Source organism: Poecilia latipinna, unplaced genomic scaffold (genome assembly GCF_001443285.1).
Source record: "Poecilia latipinna isolate Pla-1442-1.1 unplaced genomic scaffold, P_latipinna-1.0 Scaffold2810, whole genome shotgun sequence".
In the NCBI taxonomy this organism is placed as follows: domain Eukaryota; kingdom Metazoa; phylum Chordata; class Actinopteri; order Cyprinodontiformes; family Poeciliidae; genus Poecilia; species Poecilia latipinna.
The window spans coordinates 51586-71391 of record NW_015115426.1 but is presented as its reverse complement, the minus strand read 5'-3'; the positions used below and the strand labels follow the sequence as shown (position 1 = coordinate 71391).

At 50.1% G+C, this 19806-nt stretch overlaps 3 protein-coding genes and 1 long non-coding RNA gene across 9 annotated transcripts in view; 1 reads left to right on the top strand and 3 right to left on the bottom strand.

The window, feature by feature from the left end:
- Positions 1-732: 732 nt before the first annotated feature.
- On the top strand, positions 733-9039 carry LOC106939240 (pleckstrin homology domain-containing family O member 1-like). Its single transcript, XM_015021590.1, has 6 exons — positions 733-1860; positions 2505-2651; positions 4654-4794; positions 5198-5302; positions 5378-5476; positions 6004-9039. The coding sequence occupies exons 1-6, from the start codon at positions 1834-1836 to the stop codon at positions 6628-6630; spliced, it is 1146 nt and encodes a 381-aa protein (XP_014877076.1). The 5' UTR covers positions 733-1833; the 3' UTR covers positions 6631-9039.
- On the bottom strand, positions 2661-5236 carry LOC106939243 (uncharacterized). 2 transcript variants are annotated; one of them, XR_001422793.1, is made up of 4 exons: positions 5150-5236; positions 4879-5020; positions 4542-4706; positions 2661-3168 (listed from the first exon to the last, which is right to left on the bottom strand). It is a non-coding gene; the product is annotated as an uncharacterized LOC106939243 (long non-coding RNA). The 2 variants fall into 2 exon arrangements; XR_001422792.1 differs by having other exon boundaries at positions 4947-5020.
- Positions 9040-10676: 1637 nt separating the features above from the next.
- LOC106939241 (acidic leucine-rich nuclear phosphoprotein 32 family member E-like) lies at positions 10677-15055 on the bottom strand. 4 transcript variants are annotated; one of them, XM_015021593.1, is made up of 7 exons: positions 14844-15055; positions 12174-12323; positions 11983-12105; positions 11685-11835; positions 11499-11611; positions 11366-11429; positions 10677-11283 (listed from the first exon to the last, which is right to left on the bottom strand). In XM_015021593.1, the coding sequence occupies exons 1-7, from the start codon at positions 14895-14897 to the stop codon at positions 11204-11206; spliced, it is 735 nt and encodes a 244-aa protein (XP_014877079.1). In that variant the 5' UTR covers positions 14898-15055; the 3' UTR covers positions 10677-11203. The 4 variants fall into 4 exon arrangements, with proteins under 4 accessions (XP_014877079.1, XP_014877077.1, XP_014877078.1 ...); XM_015021591.1 differs by lacking the exon at positions 14844-15055 and adding an exon at positions 13915-14774; XM_015021592.1 differs by lacking the exon at positions 14844-15055 and adding an exon at positions 13915-14770 and having other exon boundaries at positions 11685-11832.
- A 1339-nt stretch (positions 15056-16394) lies between these two features.
- The window catches only part of LOC106939239 (mothers against decapentaplegic homolog 4-like), a 19656-nt gene continuing 16244 nt past the window's right edge, over positions 16395-19806 (bottom strand). For both annotated transcript variants that reach the window (XM_015021589.1, XM_015021588.1), the window contains 9 exons: positions 18922-19099; positions 18675-18803; positions 18419-18598; positions 18225-18347; positions 17987-18040; positions 17708-17891; positions 17375-17543; positions 17080-17218; positions 16395-16967 (listed from right to left, as the gene is read on the bottom strand). In XM_015021589.1, coding sequence (XP_014877075.1) covers positions 16762-16967; positions 17080-17218; positions 17375-17543; positions 17708-17891; positions 17987-18040; positions 18225-18347; positions 18419-18598; positions 18675-18803; positions 18922-19099 — 1362 coding nt within the window. In that variant the 3' untranslated portion in view covers positions 16395-16761. The remainder of the gene's footprint in view (positions 16968-17079; positions 17219-17374; positions 17544-17707; positions 17892-17986; positions 18041-18224; positions 18348-18418; positions 18599-18674; positions 18804-18921; positions 19100-19806) is intronic.

Genomic DNA, 19806 nt, shown 5'->3' with positions numbered 1-19806 from the left:
CAGCGACACTCCAGTCCTATCTAATAAGTAAAGAGACGAGCAGATGAATCGTACTGTTCCTGAATGTCACATCACTATATTGCAGACTTTTGGACATAGCGTTGTCCCATATATGCGACAAGTCAGTCAACACCTCCGCACAATAATTCAGGCAGTGAGTGACAACTTTTTTTCATCACAAATTCTTATGTGTCTCTGTACAGCTAGCTTTGCTAACATCACGTTAACGGAGCTTACTTTCTTTGAGCTACTTTTCTAAGTGACGAAAAAAGTTAGACGTTGTCCCCACCGTCTGTGAAAGCGAAACGCTGCTGAGTTAGCTGTGGCCATCGGATTTCTTACTATTTTTGCAGCGCTATTACCGACGATTAGACAAACATTTTCTGCCGCTGAGAGGAAACCACTGCGCATGTCCTGGAGCGCCGCGCGCGAGTGAAAGGTGGGGAGGGGAGGAGGAAGGGGGGAGTAACAGAAACACGTAGTTGCTTGGATTTTAATCAGTGCGTTTTGCATCCACTGAAAACAAAGATGTTAACAAATAAACTGGACAGTACGCTGTACGTTTGTGATATTTTCACAGTTGTGGTCTCGACTGGTCTTGAAATAAAATGCCGAGTCCTCAGAGCCCGAGACCGAGACCATCAAGAAATGGTCTGGAGATCGGTCTTGGTCTCTAGACCGCTCTCGAGACCAAGACCGATCTCGAGTACTACAACACTGGGGTTAATAAAACTAAACACTGACATTAAAACTAAATAGAAAGAAAGAAGCAGCTGGATCACTTTTAACTTTTCCTTTTAGTTTCTGTTTGAGCTCTGATTGGTTGGATCAACATTTCCCTCCAGATTGAATCAACAACTGGACATGATGAGAATGTGGGTTCTGGTTCTGGATCCCATCAGAACATCTGTGAGCTCATTAACACTCTCCAGAACCAGTGAGAGAACCTAGAACCGGCTGGAACTGCAGAGGTTCTGGTCCAGAAAACGGGTCAGGTTGGTTCCGATTGAGCAGAAATCAAATATTCTCCAGAACTAACAGGAAGTGGAGGAGGTACAGGCTGGGCCTCTGGTTCTCATCAGGGCTGAACCTTCGGTTCTGGACCTCTGGTTCTGATGAGGAGGACGGACCGGAGGGGTCAGACTGGACCTACAGGATAGCTGCAGATCGGCCCGGTCTCGGTGTCTGACCCGGTTTGGGATCCGGGCCGACCCTGAAACCGACTCGGGTCAGCTGGGAGCCGTCCAACATCTGCCAGCTTCCAGAGCAGGATTAACCCGCCAACCAGAACTGGGATCTGAGGAAACATCTGCCTGGAGAGAACCAGGGGTCCGGTTGGGTTCCATCTGAATTGGACCAGAACCGCCATCTGGTCATGGTCCAGATATCAGAACCTCCAGCTGATGCCTTCATCCTGGACCTGATGCCAGAACGGCTGCAAACTGAAGCGGGACCGGCCTCAGGTTCCGGGTAATCCGGTTCCGCTGTGCGCCAGCGGGGGGCGCTGTGATGCTGCCGAGGAGCCGCTGAGCCAGCGGGGAGTCCGCAGGAGGAGGAGGAGTAATCGGACACCGACCCCCGGAGCTGCTGCTGGCTGCTCAGAGTGAAGCGGAGCCCGGCGACAGCGGCGGCGGGTCGGTCAGTCTGTCAACCCCGCGGACAGCGAGCGGAGGAGCGGCGGAGCAGAGTGGGAGTCTCCGGTCTCCCTGCGGAACTTTCCCCGGCTTCAGCTCTCCCATCGGCGGCTGCCGCTCCGCAGCGCTGCGTGGACGATTAACGGAGTTGTGTGAAAGTGGGAGAAGTCGCGTTTCCGGCATCCTGACAGCCCCCACGATGAAGAAGAACAGCTCCGGGAAACGGGTGAGTCCTAACGGAACCGGCACTGGCTGCTTTTTACCGTTAAGCCGAATCTGGAGGAACAAAAGCCCCAGGATTAGGTTGAGCTTTTATTCTGAAGGCCATAAAAGCCGCTATTTGCTGCAGACTCTGTTTCCGACTTTCAGAAGAAATGTATGGTTTGTTATTGTGCAGTTTAAAGCGGTCCGGTTCTGCTAGGTTAGGTGTAAAGACTTTAAAAAGTTATTAAAAACAAATAAAACTCGTAAAGAGAGGGGCGATGCGTTCAGGTGTAAACAGATGTGTCAGTCAATCAGGAAGCTGAGAGGGGAACCCAGAGCACAGTGACAGTTAATCTGCCAACAGCTTAAAGGCTCACGTTACACACATCCACAGGGTTAGATAACTAACATCTGACACCTGAACGCACCACAGACCCGTTGGAATAAACAACGCATCATAGACTGATAGAAATTAACAATCAGGACCTTGAACGCATCACAGACTAGTTAGAATAAATGACTGGTAGCCTGAACGCAGCCAGGAGGACCCTGAACGCACCACAGATCTCTGTCTTCTGCTGATATGCTCATGTTCTAATCAGAACCACGCAGGTCAGAGGTCAGCACTAGAGCTCAGTCTGTTCAGCTTCCTGTTTCCTGTTTCAGGGTCCGGCGGACCCCGGCCAGCAGAACCCAGCACCAGACAAAACGGGCTGGATCAGGAAGTTCTGTGGGAAGGGGATCTTCAGGGAGATCTGGAAGAACCGCTTCGTGGTTCTGAAAGGAGACCAGCTGTTCATCTGTGAGAAGGAGGTGAGTCAGGGGGCGGGGCTTAGAGCGGTGGCTGGGGCATCATGACCTTTGAACTGGACTCTGGGCAGATTCTGCATGTTTCAGTCTGAAGAACATTCAGAATCTCAGAGTTCTACTGGACCCGAGAGAACCTGGTGTTCCTCTGGCCTCTGGGTTCTGGTTCGGTTCCATCTGGTTCTCCTCCACTTCCTGCTGCTGATAGGAGTCCGGTTTCAGTCTGAGAGGAACACAGAAAGATCAGGTTTCACTGTCGAGCTGGACCCGCCTCACAGAACCAGAGATTAGAACCTCCTGGTCTCACTGCAGTGTTAGAACCCAAAGCGTCTGGTTCTGTTGGTTCTGACGGTTCTCCTCCTAAGCCAGACCCAGATCCTGCAGGGAACTGGAGAACAGAGCTGGTTCTGGTTCTGTGATGCGTTCAGGTTCCTTTTCCTGTCAGCACCATATTAGGCCTGGTGTGTTGGTTCAGAGCGTTGCCGTGGTGACCAGCCTCTTCCTGTTTGCGGCGGCCGTCTTCCTGTCCGATCAGAAATAACTTGATCAGAACCACAGAGGAACCAAAACCAAGCCCGTCAGACCTTCAGAACCTTTTGACCCGATTCACTGCGAGTCAGAACCTTCAGAGGTCCAAACCAGGAGGAAAGTTTTCCCAGTTCCCATTTCAGTTAGTGGGAAGTGGATCAATAGAACCGTTCTGGTGGTTCTGACCCGGTTTCAGATCAGCCGGTCTGTGTTTCTTCAAGTGAGGGGGTGCTGCTGGTTTCCACGGTAACCACAGTAAGACCCCTAGCCCCAGAGGTAACCGATGGCAACCAGCTGGCCCTCTGCAATGAAGCGGGTCCGACTCGGTTCTGGATTTCAATTTGTTTCTCAAATCAGTTCCTCACAGATTTGCAAACAATCCGAGGAGATCGGCGCCTGAGGTCACCTGGGGTCACGCAGGTCAGAAGCAGCTGACTCATGTCTTTGTCTAAAATTATAAGAACTTCAGCGAAGTTCTGGATCCGTGTGGTTCCACTAGGCAGTTCTGGTTCCGGATCAGAAGAGAAGCATGCTGCTGGACAGTCAGAAGTTGGAGGTCAGGGCGGCTCATTATGTAACAGTTCTCAGAGAGTATTGATTATCGATCGATGATGCAACATCGGCGGGAACAAATGCCCCGGGACGCAGACGGGCTCAGAGCAGAGCAGAGGTTCTGCTTCTGATCAGCCCCGGCTCCAGACGTAGCATCAATAATATTACTAAAGTAAAAGAAAACGGTAGAACACAGAAAAACTACTCTTGTAAGAACCTTTTTTCCAAAAACATTTAGTCAGTGTAACCAGCACTCCCCACTTTTTGATCAACAACATCAGTAGCCAATAGGCTGCTAGTGAACAAGCTTACGGTGCTGTACTGCTATTAGCCAGTCATCTTTTAGCTAACTTTACCTGCATCCAGCAGCGTTTTGCTGGTTTGCTGCCATGAAGTGTAAACCCAGCTAGCGTCTTAGCGCTCATGTTGCTGGGGGGCATGGTTGACTCTGTGGGTGGCCAATGCCCCCCAATACCCGGACCTGGTGGTTTTGCTCGGCAGCTGGGTCGAGTCAGAGCCCAGTGGAACCAGCAGGGGGCGTGGCCTCCCTCCCAGGAAGTCTCAGCTTAAGGCTGCTCAATAATGGATGCCATTTCCATGGAGAAAGATGGGCAGGTGATCAGAGCGAGGACTGGGTTTGATTCTGACCCGGTAAAGGTTCTGGAGGTTCCAGAGCGGTTGTGGTTCTGCTGCTGTGTTCGCAGCTTCAGATCCTGGTGCAGTCATTGAGCGGTTCTGGTTCCGGAGCGGCCCAGCAGGTCCACGTCACCACCTGCCACCACCGTACCTCACGGTTACCATGACAACCAGTCTCACCTGGCCAGATCAAACCTTCAACCGTCGCCCGAAGTGACCGAAGTGAACCTGATGTTGATCCTCCAAGCTCCGCCTCCTCAGTCAGTTACCGGCACTTCCTGTGTGTGTCCAGGTGAAGGAACTGGGCCGGGCCGATGAAGTTCTGGACCTGTCCGACTACGAACGCTGCGAAGAGATCAGGAAGAACAAGAGCCGCAGCAAGAAGAACCACAGCAAGTTCAGACTGCAGCGCTGCAGCTCACCAGGCAACACGGTACACACCTGGAGACAGGTTACACACCTGGAGACAGGTTACACACCTGGAGACAGGTTACACACCTGGAGACAGGTTACACACCTCATTTATTGTGCAGCGCTGGTTGCATCAGCAGTTAGCATCAGCTGTTAGCATTAGAAGTAAGTCACCTGTACAGCGCTGCGTCCATTATGACATCATTCAGGTGGGTGGGGTCAGACTGGGTGAAGCAGCTTTAGCTGGACTGACAACAGGTAGAAACGTTTTGATTTCTGACAGACACTAACAGCTCATCATCATCATCATCGTGAAAAAAGTGGTCGTCAATAATTGACTTATCGTCTTCATTAACAACATTAACACAGGTACATACCTGTGGACAGTAGACCCGCCCTCTGACCAGGTGCCTCCTGTGCTGCAGGTGCCCAACCAGGTGTTCCTGGCCGTCAGCCCGGAGGAGAAGGACTCCTGGATCAACATCCTGAACACAGCCATCACCAGAGCCAAGAACCGGATCCTGGATGAGGTACCAGCAGAACCAGAACAGAACCGCCCTCCATTTGGCCCGGTTTAACCTGACCCTCGGATTCTGCTCCTCTAGGTGATGGTGGACGACTCCCAGCTGTCACACCTGACCAGAGACCGAGTGAAGATCCCTCATAACCGCCGACTGCCCACCAGAGGCCACCTGCTGGCTGTGGTCAGTATGACGTCTTCCTTTAGGTCCCACATCTGTCCAGAACCCAGAACATCCGGCCCAAACCAGCACCAATGCAGCACTAAAGTCCTGCAGGTTCTGAATCATACTGGTTCTGTGGGTGGCCATTTTTAAAGCCACAGAGTCAAAAAATTAACAGCAACTAAATATTTAGTTTGGAACTGCAAAATACTTAGCTTGCTAACTAAATATTTCATTAGAAAACTAAATATTTTGTTGGCATGCCAACTGATGAACTAATTGTTTAGTTAGTAAAACAAATATTTAGCGAGCAAAGCTAAATATTTTATCCAAATTAAAAAATTAGTTGTCAAGTTATTAACGGTTGCTAGCTAACCGTTTAGTTTGAAACTGTGATATTTAAATGAATAACATGGTGAAAAACCTCAGCTCCGCGGTCAGGATGGCGCCCCCTAGGGCACGGTGGGAGCTCCTGTCGGAGGGTCCGGATGTTTGGGCTCATCGGTTCCTCAGAACCAGCTGTCACCCGTTTCCTGTGTGTCCGCCAGGGTTCCACCTCCTCCTCAGACGGGATGCTGACCCTTGACCTCATCCAGGAGGAGGACTCCGCGTCTCATAAAGGCATCGCCTCAGAACCGCCGGCCCGGCCCGGTCCGGACTGTCCCAGGTCCCAGACGGACGGGTCGCTGGCGGACCGGACCGCTGAGTCGTCTTCCAAGTCCCAGAGCCTTCCCTGCGAGACGGCCGTGTGGCAGAAGACGGGTGCGGCCCAGACCCCCCAGCAGGACCGGCGGCTCGGCGCCGCGGAGAAGAACCGCTGCGCCTCCATGGACGAGATTCTGAACCCTGACGCCAAGAACCAAACCCCGAACGGAACTGGCGGAACCGCGGCACCGCTCGGCCGGCTACAGGAGCTCATCGACCAGAAGCTGGAGCGGACGGAGCGGCTACTGCTGGAGGTCCGGACCGACGCCGAGCCGGGTGGCGCCAAGGGCGGGAAGCCGGCGCCGGACGGCCCGCGGGCCGAGGCGGAGCGGCTCCTGAAGGAGGCGGTGGCTGCCTGGACCCAGTCCCGGCAGGTTCTGGATGAGATCCAGGAGCTGAAGGCGCTGTACCGCCAGCTGGAGCCCGGCTGCCCCAACAGCACCAAACCCAACCGTAAGAGCCTGATGTGAACCGGGCCAGACCAGAACCACAGCCCGGTTCTGGACTATGCTGGGTCCTAATGACTTCCCTGGTGTTCCGAAGAGCAGAACCTCAGATTCTGTTTCCCTCATCAAGCCTGTCAGAAGTTCCTGTTCTGTTGGACCTGGCCGGGTCCCTGAAGCTCCGCCCACAAACACCTGAGCATCAGGTGTCCTCTCAGGTTTCTGTGGTTTCAGGAAGAACTTTGACCCGAGGTTCTGGTTGGACCAACTCTTGGGTTTGGACCCACCTAAAATTCTGCTGTAATTGAAATGCTGCTTTTTACTGGGTTTTGATCCGGTTCAGTATCTCAAACCCGGATCAGAACCAACAGACGGATTTTGAGAGTTCTGGGAGGTTCTGAAGGAAACCAGCTGATTTTTTTCTGCAGGGAAAAAGTTTCAGATGTTTTTATTACAAAGTTGATCGAAGTCAACGTCTATGCAGATGATGTGGTTCTGTTGGTTAAAGGTCCGATTGGTGTGAGGCCCGGCTCCAGAGGAGCAGGTTCTGGTAGAGGAGGAAATGATCTGGGTCTACGGCCACATTCCAGTCCTGAGATGCGGACCAGAACCGACGGAAGCTGGTTCTGGATGGAGGCAGATAAAACCGGGTCAGGGGTTCTGCCTCAGTCAGGACTGGATCAGGACAATCCTTCTCGTTCAGCTCATTACTGTGACAGTCTTTCAGGTATGACTATAGCATTAGCATTTCCCATCAGCCACTTGAATTTTAGGATGACGGCTGTTTTTCAAGATGGCTGCTGCTTTTTACACCCTTTAAACCAGTTATTACCATAAAACGTTTCCCATTTTCATGACTCGGATGAACTTCATGTGACATCATGTTTTGGTCGTCCGGTTCATGAAATGTTAAGTGATAAAATGCAACAGGATCAGAAGCTCCACACCAGGCATCACCTGTCAAGTTTTGGACATTTTTGGCTGTCCACTGCTACCGTACCGTCAGAGCGCGGCAGACGTATGAACGACGGCAGGAAAGAAGAAAAAATATGGCAGTTTCAAAACGGGAGATTTGAAGAAGACAACAGTCAGCTTTTTTTTGTTTAGCAGTTTAGCGTTAGCTTATGTTTTTAATGCATTTAGCATTTGCTAGCATATCATTTAGCAGCTTAGCAATAGAATCTGCTAATTGTTTTAATTCACCTAATGGTTTAGCATTAGTGTAGCTAAGATTGTAGGTTAGCCTACTGCTGGCAATAACTGATTTTATTGCAACCATATACTATCCAACAACCATGATGGCCATTTTGAAACATAAGATGAAGAAAATATGATGCTAATGTCTCAAAATATGTAGGCTGTGATTTGACACCAAACACATTCATATAATTGGTGATTTTAGTACCAAAACAATGGCAGCCATCTTGAAAAAATCTATTTTAAAAAATGTATTATCAGACATGGGTTAATTTATATGATTTGACACCAAAGTATGCATCTGTGATAAATATTTTCAGTTTTAGTGAAAAAAATTCCAGCAGTGGCCATCTTGAAAGATGGCAGCCATCTCCAATTTTTCAGTGGCAGTGTTTTTTTTCAAAGAAGCAAGCCCCGGTAACATCTGTGCCAAGTTAGGTTGTAGCTTCCGCATGTTACCTGTTGCTCTGCGGCGTCTCCACTGGGCGGAGAACCTGGCTGTCCAGAACCGTCCAAAGGTTCTGTTGGATCCACAGAGGGAACAGAAGGTCCATTTGAGTTTTAGCTCGTTTGGCTTTCTGTGGAACAGAACTGACCTGTTCACACCTGCAGGTTTTCTAGAAGGTTCTGCTGAGAATAGCTGGTTCTGACTTTCCCAAGCCGTTCAGAACCAGAACCTGCTGCTTCTCAGGTAGATTTAAACGGACCGGCCGGACCGCCAGGCTGAATGTGCCAACAGTTCTTTGTTCCATAAAATTCTGGTTCGATCCAGAGTGTTGGATCGGACCTCCCATGTGGTGTTTCTTACTCAGACTGATGGTTTCTATGGAGCAGGAGGTACCGGCAGATCCATTTCAGGGTTCTAACAGAACCGCTGACTCCAGCTGATGGACCGGCTGGAGAAGATTCCTCATGCAGGACAATCGGCTTTTCCTCCTGTGTGGTTCCGTTTCTTTGGTTCGACCCAAACTGCTCCAACAGTCATGAACCAGAACACCACCACTGATTCTGGTTCTGTTTCGACCAGCTGGTTCTGCTCCGTATTGGTACGATGTTGGACTGAGCTCTCGTGGATTTTTCGCCGTTTTCCAGCCTCAGTCGCTTATTATCTAAATGTATTCCTGTGGCCTTAAACCCTGCAGGGGATCATGGGAGATGTAGTTCAGTTGAGATGGGAGCCACTGGAGCAGCTGAGAGTTCTGACCTGTTAATGTGCTGAAATAAAATCTGTAAAGTGAATCTGGATGTGTGGAGTCTCACTGTGGCGCTAGCAAGGAGCTCACTAACGTTAACAAGGAGCTGGCTAATGCTAACGGCTCCCTGGGTTAGCTTGATCATACTACTAAATATATAAAACAGTCAAAAATAACCAATAAGCAAAGCTAAATGTTTATCTCAACAAGTTTGAAGTTATTTAGATGGAAAGCAAATATTTAGCTTCAAATTAAACATTTAGTTGGGAAGCTAAAAGTTTAATTTGAAGATAAGTATTTAGCTTACAAACCAAATATTTTGCTTGCTGATTAAATATTTAGGATATTAATAGGACATTGTTTCAGGACAAAGTGAAGTGGTTCTGGTTCTGGTGTGTTGGATCAAGATTCTGTTTAATGGAGGAAGCAGAAGTTCATCAGAACCGTTTAGATTACCCAGGACACGACTGGCTTGGACTGGTGTAAACCAATATAAACTGGGTTTGAACCAGTCTAAACTCCAGTCTGGAGTGGCAGGTTTCTGTAATCTTCAGTCTGAAACCAGTTTAAGTCACACTGGATCTGAACTGGTTCAGACTTTCCAACCTAATCAAAGTTAAAATTTGATCCAATCCTCACATCTGGAGTGTGAACGCAGCCCGAGCTGCACCAGTTCAGAACTGGGTCACTTAAACTGGTTTAAAATGGTCCTGTGAGATTCTCAGCTCCAGTCTGGACCCGGTGGTATTCAAACTGAATGCAAACTCCTTAATGTCTGTTTCCATGACGACGGCAACGTGAGATCACAGGAGGGAACAGGTGCGGCTGATTTGTTTGTTGGGACATCCAGTTGGTCAAACTGGGACAGACGCTGCGCTCTCACCAACAGCCGGGATGACCTTTGACCTCCCAGCAGCGTCTCACCCAAGCCCGGACTGAAGAGCCAACCCACAGCACAACTCTGCCACCACCGCACCGAGCTGTAATGTTCTGGTTCTGGATGCTCCAGATGGAACCAAACCAGAACCTTGCTCAACATCATGGTAACGGTGTGGCAGGGCGCTATTAAAGGGCCGGTGTCTGAAAACTCCCTCTGTGCTTCTGTGTTCCTTAGTCTCTTTCTTCCTTATAAGGAGAACAGGAAGCTTTGTCTCCTCTGTGAAGTGTGTGTGTGTGTATGTGTGTGGTCTAACAGGGAGCTGATGTGAACCAGGAAGTCATGTGACCAGCAGGTCATGTGACCGACCCAATTTAGAAATAAACTGCCATTATTTCCTAATGATCAGCTGAAGGACCAGAACCGCCTGAAAGCCAGGTTGTCATGGCAACGCTATGGCACAGTGGCACAGAGCCGCCCTCTGCAGGTGAAACCGTGGAACTGCAGCAGTTTAATAATCAACTGGAAGGAGAAAAAGTTGAACTTTAAATTATGAATGTTTAGACCAGCAACATCAAACTGGGTCCAGTTTCTGGGTCAGAACCAATAAAAGTTGATTTTAATGACCGAACGGCTAACGGCACTAGCTGTCCTCAAGGTTTACTTCAACACAACTGGAAAGTTGAGTCGAAGGAGAAAAGGTAAACTCCAGTGGTTAAGGACACCAGTGGTACCTGCTCTAATCGCCAGGGCAACAGGTGTCCGAACCGGGTTCTGGTTCTGATGGATGAGAAGCTTCATGCTGGTCTGGTTTCAGTGGTTTTATTCCAAAACTCTCTGCGGTTACAGCGCCACCATCAGCTCAAGACAGGAATAAAAAAATAAAATCGGGTCAGAGAAGTTGAGACGACACCAGAACCTACAGGACCGCCACGTCTATTTACACGGGGAGGGGCGGGGCTGGGGGCGGGGCCAACAGGAACAGTCCAATAGAGTCCCAGAGAGGCGTCCAATCAGAGCGCAGCACTGCAGGAGGCGCTGAGCATCATGGGTAATGGAGTCTCCCACTGGAAGGTCAGGCTGACAGAACCGGGCCACTGGAGCAGAACTGGTCCTGGTTCTGACCCAGATCAGAACCAGGACCGGGTCCGAAACCTGTGATGGTTCTGGTTCTGTTCATGATTAAAACTGGAGGATCTTCATCATCATCATCATCCAGACAGCTTCCCGTCTGGTTACCATGGTAACAGGGCTTCCTGCTCATCTACGTCTCTGAGGCCACGCCCAGCAGGGGGAGGGGTGAGCGGGTAAGGGGCGGGGCCAGGTATGTCCTCTACTCGTCATCGTCATCATCACCTTCATCGTCTGCGTCCCTCTTCCTCTTCTCGCCCTGAGCCGGAGCATCATCATCCTCTGAGGAAGAAACCACAGCACTCAGACGGAGAGGCTGAGCAGAACCAGAACCGGAACCGAGACATCTTTACTTCAGACCCACCTCCATCTTCCTCCTCCTCATCATCTTCCTCTTCCTCCACATAGTCTCCATCATCTTCCTCGTCCTGAAAGACAAGCAGTGTTGGTGTTAGCTGCAGCGCCCCCTGCTGGTGACTGAGACATCACAGACTCACCTGGATTCCCTCCTTCATCAGGTAGGACAGCCCCACCTCAGAACCTTCCTCCTCGTCCTCCTCCTCATCCTCCTCGTCCTCGTCTCCAGGCGGCCCGGCTTCATCATCCTCATCTGGGACAGAGCAGCGCGGCATCACACACGGAACCAGAAGCACCGGGCTGACCGGACTGGAGCCAGAACTCACCGTTGGACTCGGGCACCTCGTTGTCATCCGGGTCGAAGCCGTCCAGGTAGACAACCTGCGGCAGCAGGCGGAACACGGCGTCGCGGTAACCATCGGCCGCCGTCACGCCGCAGCTGTACAGGTCCAAACTTTTCAGGTTCTTCAGGTTCTGCTGCAGGGAGGCAGGCCGGGTCAGCTGGGTCCAACAGAACCGCACACATTCACAGCAGCACACATGACCCCCAAACAGAACCCGGCCAGAACTTTACTGCAAACATCTGAACCACTTAGAACCGGTCGCAGCCGGGTCAGAACCTACCAGCGGCTGCAGGCTGCTCAGCTCCTTGATGTGGTTGCCGCTCAGGTTCAGGTAGCTCAGGTTGGGGCATTTCTCCGCCAGCGCGTCCAGACCTCCAGAGATGGAGTTGTCGCTCACCTCCAGCTGAAACACACAGTCCCTGTCAGAGTCCAGATCGGAGTGGTACCGGAACCCTCCAGAACCGGACCCACCTTCCTGAGCTTGGGCAGCGCCGGCAGCTTGGCCAGCGAGCCGAGGCCGACGTTCACCATGCTGAGGACCTCCAGCGCCGAGAACTCCTCTGTCACGCCCTCCACCTCCCCGTCCGCCGAGCGGCAGCTGTCCACCACCAGCTCCCTCACCTGTGGACAGGTGGACCGGGTCAGAACCGCTGGCCGGGCCACAGCCAAGGACCGGGCCAGAACAGTCAGCAGGATCAACTAGTCCCCAACACAAGCATCCAACATGGCTGCCAGAGGCAAATTAAACCTGCTGATCAGTTTTTTTGTTTCTACAGCTCGACCCGATTCTCTTCCTCTCATGCTAAGGGGGCTATTAGAAGCGCTTGGGTGCCATCTAGAGGTCAGTGTGTGAACGACACCTGCTGCATGGAGCCTTAAGTCAGAAAGTGGCTGATAAATAATGTTAATCCTGAGCTGGGTTGATAATAAAAATATATATTTATGCTGACTAATATCTTTTAGATATGATACATTAAAATAAATTATTTGTGATTATTCTGAAAGTTAATTCTAATTTTGGTTTGAACATTTTTAGCGACACATGAGAGTGATACTGGCATTATTGAGGAATAATTGCAAATAACGTAATTTATGTGCATTGATTCTGAGTATCCAACTTACAATCAAATGATTACTTTAGATTCCAAGAAATGTATAAATATATATGTTAAAATTCAATTTTAAGTTATTTTTATATTACAAAGAGGACAAGAGTCCCACGAGAGACTGAGCAGCAATGGAATTGTGAAGTATTTAATTGTATCTGAAACATAATGATGCAAAAGCAATGGTTGTTCAAAAACATATTTTGACTCATTTTTAAAGTCTTGAGCAAAAACAGCATCAATAAAATACACATTCTGAGGCTGAGCAGCTTTTCAGTGCCTGGTGTCACTAATTAGCATCACAGCTAAATTTACATTAATGATGGCTGCAATGTTCAACTTCATAATTAAGTAATTTAACATCTGACAGCAAAACTATGTTTTGTAAAATTGGACATAAACTCAGATTATAGTGTTAAAACAGCAGTAAATCTCGACAGTCTTTTAGAGACATATCTTCAATAACGGGGGGAAAAAATCAATCTGTCTGATGTGGAGATGTTGATCTGAAGCAGGTAACTGGTCGGATCACTCAGGTGTGAACTAGACCCGAGAACCGGGTTGCTGTTATCTGAAAGTCAACCAGCTTCAACACTGAAGGGAAACGTTAAAGGCCAAGAATGGCCGACTGACCTGAAGTGATCACTTTGTTCCTGGACCAGAGAGCAGAATCCGTCCAGGTTTGTAGCTTTGACTCACCAGAAAGAGATTTAAATGATGATGAACTGTTCTGATAAACTAGTGGGACAGTTTCGTCTTTTCTTTTTTTTTTCTTCTTTTTTTTAGCAATGAATGAATAAAATGTGCTAAAACTGGACAAATTAGGTAAAATCTTCCCTGAAACCAGGCTGGATCTGTCAGCTGTTCATTCATAACTGAGGGTATTTCCGTCAGTTTAACATTAGCTTTTAATATATATATATATATATTAGTTTATACCAGTATCGGTTATAATTTAAAATATCTGGCATTAACAGGTAAAATTATTCGCTCTGTGAATTCGCTCTCTGAAATCACATTTTAGTTTTATTTTCTAGTTAAATGTGTTGAAAACTGAGACAACGTTTTAAAATCCAAACATGTTTCTGTAGGTAAAATGACTGAACCTTGTTTCCTCCATCCATCCAGCGCCCTGACCGCCGCTCCCTCCCGCTCGGACACCGACCACCTGCAGCTCTGAGGCGGTTAGAGGAGAGACAAGCAACCCGCAGCCAGGAAACACCATCTGGGTGTCTGGAAACAAACGGTCCCAGGTTTCCCTGAACTCGGTTTATCTGAGTTAAAATCCGCCACAATCCAACTGTTCTCCGGAGATTGGGCTGCTGCAGCATGAAAAGATTCAAAAACTAAGACAAACTGCTCATGGTGGAATAAAACTGGGCCGAACTGATCCGAAACACCTGGAAACACGTTTCAGCATTTTTTCGACCCGAATCCAACACGAAGTCTGGGTTTACATCCAGCAAAATATCAGTTAAGGTTTTGAACATGGAGTCTGGTCTAATGCGCCATTAGTGTCAACGAAATCCAACTATTTAACTCTGAAGGTTACAATGAGAGTTGTTTCAATTCGAGCTCCTAGCAGCGGCCTTTAACCGAATGTAACCGGCACTGACTAACCCCATCCAGGCTGGTTTTCTCTGAACCACCGAGCCTCGGCGCCAGCACCCCGCCCGGGGAGCCTCGGCGCCGCTCGGAAACGCAGCAGAATCTCGGTGGTTTGCCTGTTAGCTCGCAGCTGTACTCGGCTCACGCGAGGCGCCCCCTCCACCGCACGAGAAGTGAGCGAAAGCATCTGCACGCGGCGGAGTCCACGAAGTCCACGGAGACCGGAGCGAGAACCGCAGCGGAGACTCGAGCCTAGCTCCGAGCTCCAGGTCCGCCGCGGCGCCGGGTTTCTAACCACTGCATCCGCGTTAGCAGCGGAGGAAGCGACGCATGTTTCCCGCGGAACCTTTCCATCATGTCGGATTGCATCCTTTGGCTGCTTGTTCTGGGACTTACGAAGTAATTCACCTGTATTTTTATCACAAACCTCTGCGGGACTCCGGTTCCTCAGCTCCAGGCTGATTCTCTTCTTCATCTCCATGATGAAGGCCGACCAAAGTGGATAAAAAGGTCTAACTTAGAAACGATAAACTAAAAGCAATTCAGTAAAGCTCTCCTTCCTCAGCGGCCATTAGACGACGATTAAACCTCCATGTTCGCTGCTGCCCGACCCCCACCATCAGACCACGCCTACCAGTTCATGAATATTCATACGTTTAATAAAGTCATCCTCTCATTGGTTCAAAGACCCGACGTTCCACGAGCCCCTCCGTCGTAGGGCACCGTGTGGATGTTTCATCAATAACTGGTGGAAACTATGAAGGCGGGACTTCACTACCACCAACGAGAAAGCGAGAATGAAACGTTTAAACTCTGTAGGCGCGAAGTCTTTGTCCCGGTAGACGCCATATTTACTGTCAACAAACTTCCATTCATAAAACCCCTGGACACCATGACTACAGCCCCAGGAGTTAATTTGAAAAGTCTATCATCTTCTCTAAGCTCCTTTAACCAGATCAGATCTGGACATTTCTTCATATTGTAAGATGATTTATTTTTCCTTTTCAATTGATATGGTTTCATGTGAGATTGGCTATTTGCTAGGGATGCTCCATGGATGAGTGGCGGCGCTGTGCCTTTGGGAGGAGATGTTTCTTTCTTCTTCGGGGTTTTTTTCGTCTTCTTATGAGGGGCTGAGAAGTTTGGCTGTTCGGTTACACGGTTGAATAAAAGTCTGCACAGCTACGCTATTCCCTCTCAGTGTCTGCTCTTTCTCTACCCACGACCTCCTATTTTATGGTGACACCGATTTAGATCACTACTTAGGTATACAATATTTACACCATCAAAAACGTAAAACATACAAAGATCAAATTAAAACTGAGAGTAGCATGCTTCAAAACATGGGCAAAAGAAGAAATAAAATGTGCAGCAAAAAGACAGAAACCAGCTGAAGAAAATGGGAATTCAATCCAGTACTTTCAAAATTGTGTTAATGGGATAGCTACTGATGCTAAAATACTACCCAGCATTGTATTTCTCTTCAATCTGGGATTCCAGGTCTTGGATCTGGGAATAAAATTTGGATTTGAGCCTCAAAACCACAGCAATTTGCTAATTATTAAAGATCATAATGGTGTATTTTTTTCCATTTTATGTGCTAAATAATACAAAAAGTGTCAGAATGGCTAATAAATATTTAAGACTTTCAACTTTCATTATTTAACTTTGGGTGGCAGATGTGTTGGATACTGAAGTCAGGGCTGCACAGCAGCCTCTCGATTTCCCAGTTGGAATTTCAGCTTTCCCATTAGTTTGGAAAACAAACACACCATGATGAGCATGGTGTGTTTGTTCGACGACCTCTAAAGGCTCAGCCTCAAGATGCACAGCCATTTTGAATTTTGAAGAATTCCAAGTGTTAAAGCTCATTATAATTGCTTCTTCTGGCTTGTAGTGCCAAGATGCACTGTGCACATTAGTGCATGTTGAGGTATATTTTGAGTCTGTAGCACCACCTTCAGACAGAACAGCAGAATGAAAGACAGGAATGTTTATTGTAATGAGAAAAGACAGCAGCAGCTACAGAGTTATAGAAGCTTTCTGTAGAAAACACTTTAAAATGGGATAAAAAACTGTAAAAAGAAAAAAAAAACATGGTTGAATAAACAACCTAAACAGGAAATGATCAATTACCAAATCTTTGGTAGATAATCAATAGAAATAAATAGATGAACTTCTGGTTTTTGGTTTCAGCTGATCTGAAGTCAGTCTTCCTGATTCTGATCCCAGATCTCTGCCTGGACTGACCCTTGGATGTTGTTACCATGGAAACAAAGCCATAGCTCTACGTCTCTCAGAGGAACGGAGGTTGTTGGGGACGACAGTAGTCAGGTGTGTTCAGGTCAGAGGGCGTGCTCTCGAAGTGGCAGCGTGTGCAGCACCTGGTCGAGCAGCTGCAGCGCCCGGTGCAGGTGCACCTCCATCCAGCAGGGGGTGTCCTTGATGCTCTGCCTCGGATAGTCGCACCCCCAGCCTTTGACGAAGCTCAGCCTCACGATGCACAGCCTGCGCAGATCATCTACACCTGGACCTGCTGCAGAGCACACACCTGCGGGCGGAGCCAAACACACCCTTACACACAGACACACAGAAACCTGCTAAACGCCCAGTTAGAGCCGCATTATTAATGAGGCGTTCAGGTGCAGTCAGGTGACACTCACTGAGTGCAGGTGCGATTCCTCCCACGCTGTGGGGTCCTGGCATCACCCCAACAACCGCAGCCGCCTGCGTCTCTGCTGCTGTCTGCGCCGCTGCCGCCTGCTGCTGCATCTGCCTGTGGCACTGGCGTAGGTCAAACACCTGTGGACACAGGTGAGACGGACAGACAGGTGAGATGAGTTTGGGTTCAAGTGTTGGTTGTTGTTTAGTATGGAGTGACAGCGAGCCAATCAGGGAGCAGGCGGAGAAACACATGACTGCTGGTGAAAGTGAAACAGGAAGTGACTGGTGATGGACCTTGATGTAAGCTCCAGGGTAGATCTTGTGAACCCCGTCACCTGGCGCTCGGCCCGCCTCCCGGTCCAGGTAGTAACTCTGGACGAACACGGAGTGGTCGCTAAGGCAACGCATCCAGACGTCCCCTTCCCCACGACATTCGAGCTGGACGCCCCGCCCAATATGGAGCCTGCAGGAAGAGACGGGTTAGTTCTGGCATGCAGCGTCCCTGCTGGTAGCTACCTACTTAAACTGGTCTAAAATGTTTTTTACTGAATCAAGCAGTCTGATCCAAACTGGTCTGAACTGCTCTATGCTGAACTGACTGGTTGGACCTGGTGGAAGCGCTTTAACCTGGCGCGGTGGCTAGCTGCAGTCCGGTGGACATTGCTCAGCTGTCCCAGACAGAACCGATCCCCGCCTGAAGGATCCACGTAGCCGTCCACCGTCACCAGGGGACAGCTGGACTGGACCTTGAACATCTCCCCCACCTGAACATCCAGCTCGAAGTAGGAGATGGAGCACCAGAACTCTGGACCTGCAGAACGGACACAGAGAGATGGGTAGACAGAGGACATCCACAGAGACATGTTGGTGTTCGGAATAGAGCCAGATTTTCTTTAGGTGTCTCACCTGGATGGTTGGAGACCGGTTGTGGGTACGGAGGACTGCTGTGATGCTGCGACCCTGGAGGTACAACACTGACTCAGCACTATCATCTTACCCAGTACCACTCAGTTGCACTCAGCAACCGCAGTACCACCTAGGCCTCCCAGCTCTACCCAGTACCCTCCACTACCTCTCAGTAGCTTCCACTGTCCCCCACTGCAACCCACTACCTCAAAGTTTCCTCGTCCACATAGTGTCTTACAGAAGTGAGTGTTGGGTGTGTGTTGATGGTGATGATGTAGCGGCGTCTGCTGAGTGTGGCTCCGCCCACTGTGCTGATGTCCTGCAGGTGTGTAGGGGGCAGGGCTGTTACCTGACCAGCTGACTGCAGAGACAAATCAGAGTGAGAGGAGGATAGCAGGATAGGTGAGCAGCAGCACAGGTGAGCAGGTGTACCAGGTGTGGGCGTCCCACTGTACTCGGGGCTCTGCTGGGCGGAAGCCGGCGTGGCGGCCTGTGGGGTCAGGGGGGGTGAGGTGCGGCCCTCTGGCTGAGGGGGCAGGGCCACCTGCAGCAGGGCGGGGTCTTCCGGAGCCTCGGCGGCGCCTAGGGCAGCGGGTATCATGGACGTCCGTCCTGCAGGAGACGTAGCAGAGTGAGATGCCAGGTAGCAGAGGGTGGACATCTCGGGAGGTTGGTGGGGGGTGCTCACCTGGCGGAGAAAGAGGCATGCTGGGATACATGGTGAGGGGGCGGGGCTGGGCATACGGGTCAGAGGAGGCGGGCAGGTCCAGCTGCAGGCAGTCCTGCAGGAACTCCTCCTTGATCACCGCCTGAGGACCTGCAGGACGACGGCTGTCAGAACCGGTTCTGATCCAGACAGCTGCAGGGGCTGCTGCTCAGGCTCAGCTCCGTTCTGGACCAGAACCAGTTCTGCTTCTGATTCAGGTGTGCGTTACCTGTGCAGGCGGGCGCTGCCACCCTCTCGTAGTGGTATGGGTTCACACACACGCTGTCATACTTGAGGTCGAAGGCGAAGCGGCAGAACTTGGCGTGCTTCAGCTCGTTCTTGTGCAGGTCAGGCCAGCGCCATAGTCGGGCGTAAATCACATGGGGGAAGCCCTTCCTGCCCGCTACCTGTGCAGGTGAGACCCACAGGTCAGAAAGCAATGATTCGGGCCTAGCCGTCGCCTCAGAGACCAAAGCTGATCGAACAGACACTGTTGCCATGAAAAGGGCAGGACATCATGTCTGACCTCAGGCTGTTGCTGCCACTACCGACCCGTCTGGAGGGACCAGTCCAGCTGAGGAAAGTGTCATCATGCGATGTTGCAGCAGTGTGTTGCCATGTGGCAGCGTGTTGCCATGTGGCAGCATGTTGCTATCTGGGAGCATGTTGCCATATCGCAACGTGTTGCCATGTGGCAGCAGCATGTTGCCATGTGGCAGCAGCATGTTGCAATGTTGCAGCAGCATGTTGCCATGTCACAGCGTGTTGCCATGTCGCAGCAGCATGTTGCCATGTGGCAGCAGCGTGTTGCCATGTGGCAGCAGCGTGTTGCCATGTCACAGCATGTTGCTATGTGGCAGCAGCATGTTGCCATGTGGCAGCAGCATGTTGCCAAGTGGCAGCAGCATGTTGCCAAGTGGCAGCAACGTGTTCCCATGTGGCAGCAGCGTCTTGCCATGTGGCAGCAACATGTTGCCATGTCGCCGCATGTTGCCATGTCGCAGCGTGTTGCTATGTGGCAGCAGCGTGTTGCTATGTGGCAGCAGCGTGTTGCCATGTCGCCGCATGTTGCCATGTCGCAGCAGCATGTTGCCATGTGGCAGCAGCATGTTGC

Coding starts and splice junctions, on each gene's coding strand:
- LOC106939241 (XM_015021591.1), bottom strand. CDS start 14,139: ATGCTGCAGCAGCCCAATCTCCGGAGAACAGTTGGATTGTGGCGGATT. Junction 11,836..11,982: donor TGAGCAGCCTGCAGCCGCTG/GTAGGTTCTGAC, acceptor GCCTCCCTGCAG/CAGAACCTGAAGAACCTGAA. Junction 11,612..11,684: donor CGAGGTGCCCGAGTCCAACG/GTGAGTTCTGGC, acceptor GCTCTGTCCCAG/ATGAGGATGATGAAGCCGGG.
- LOC106939240 (XM_015021590.1), top strand. CDS start 1,834: ATGAAGAAGAACAGCTCCGGGAAACGG. Junction 1,861..2,504: donor AGAACAGCTCCGGGAAACGG/GTGAGTCCTAAC, acceptor TTCCTGTTTCAG/GGTCCGGCGGACCCCGGCCA. Junction 2,652..4,653: donor TGTTCATCTGTGAGAAGGAG/GTGAGTCAGGGG, acceptor GTGTGTGTCCAG/GTGAAGGAACTGGGCCGGGC.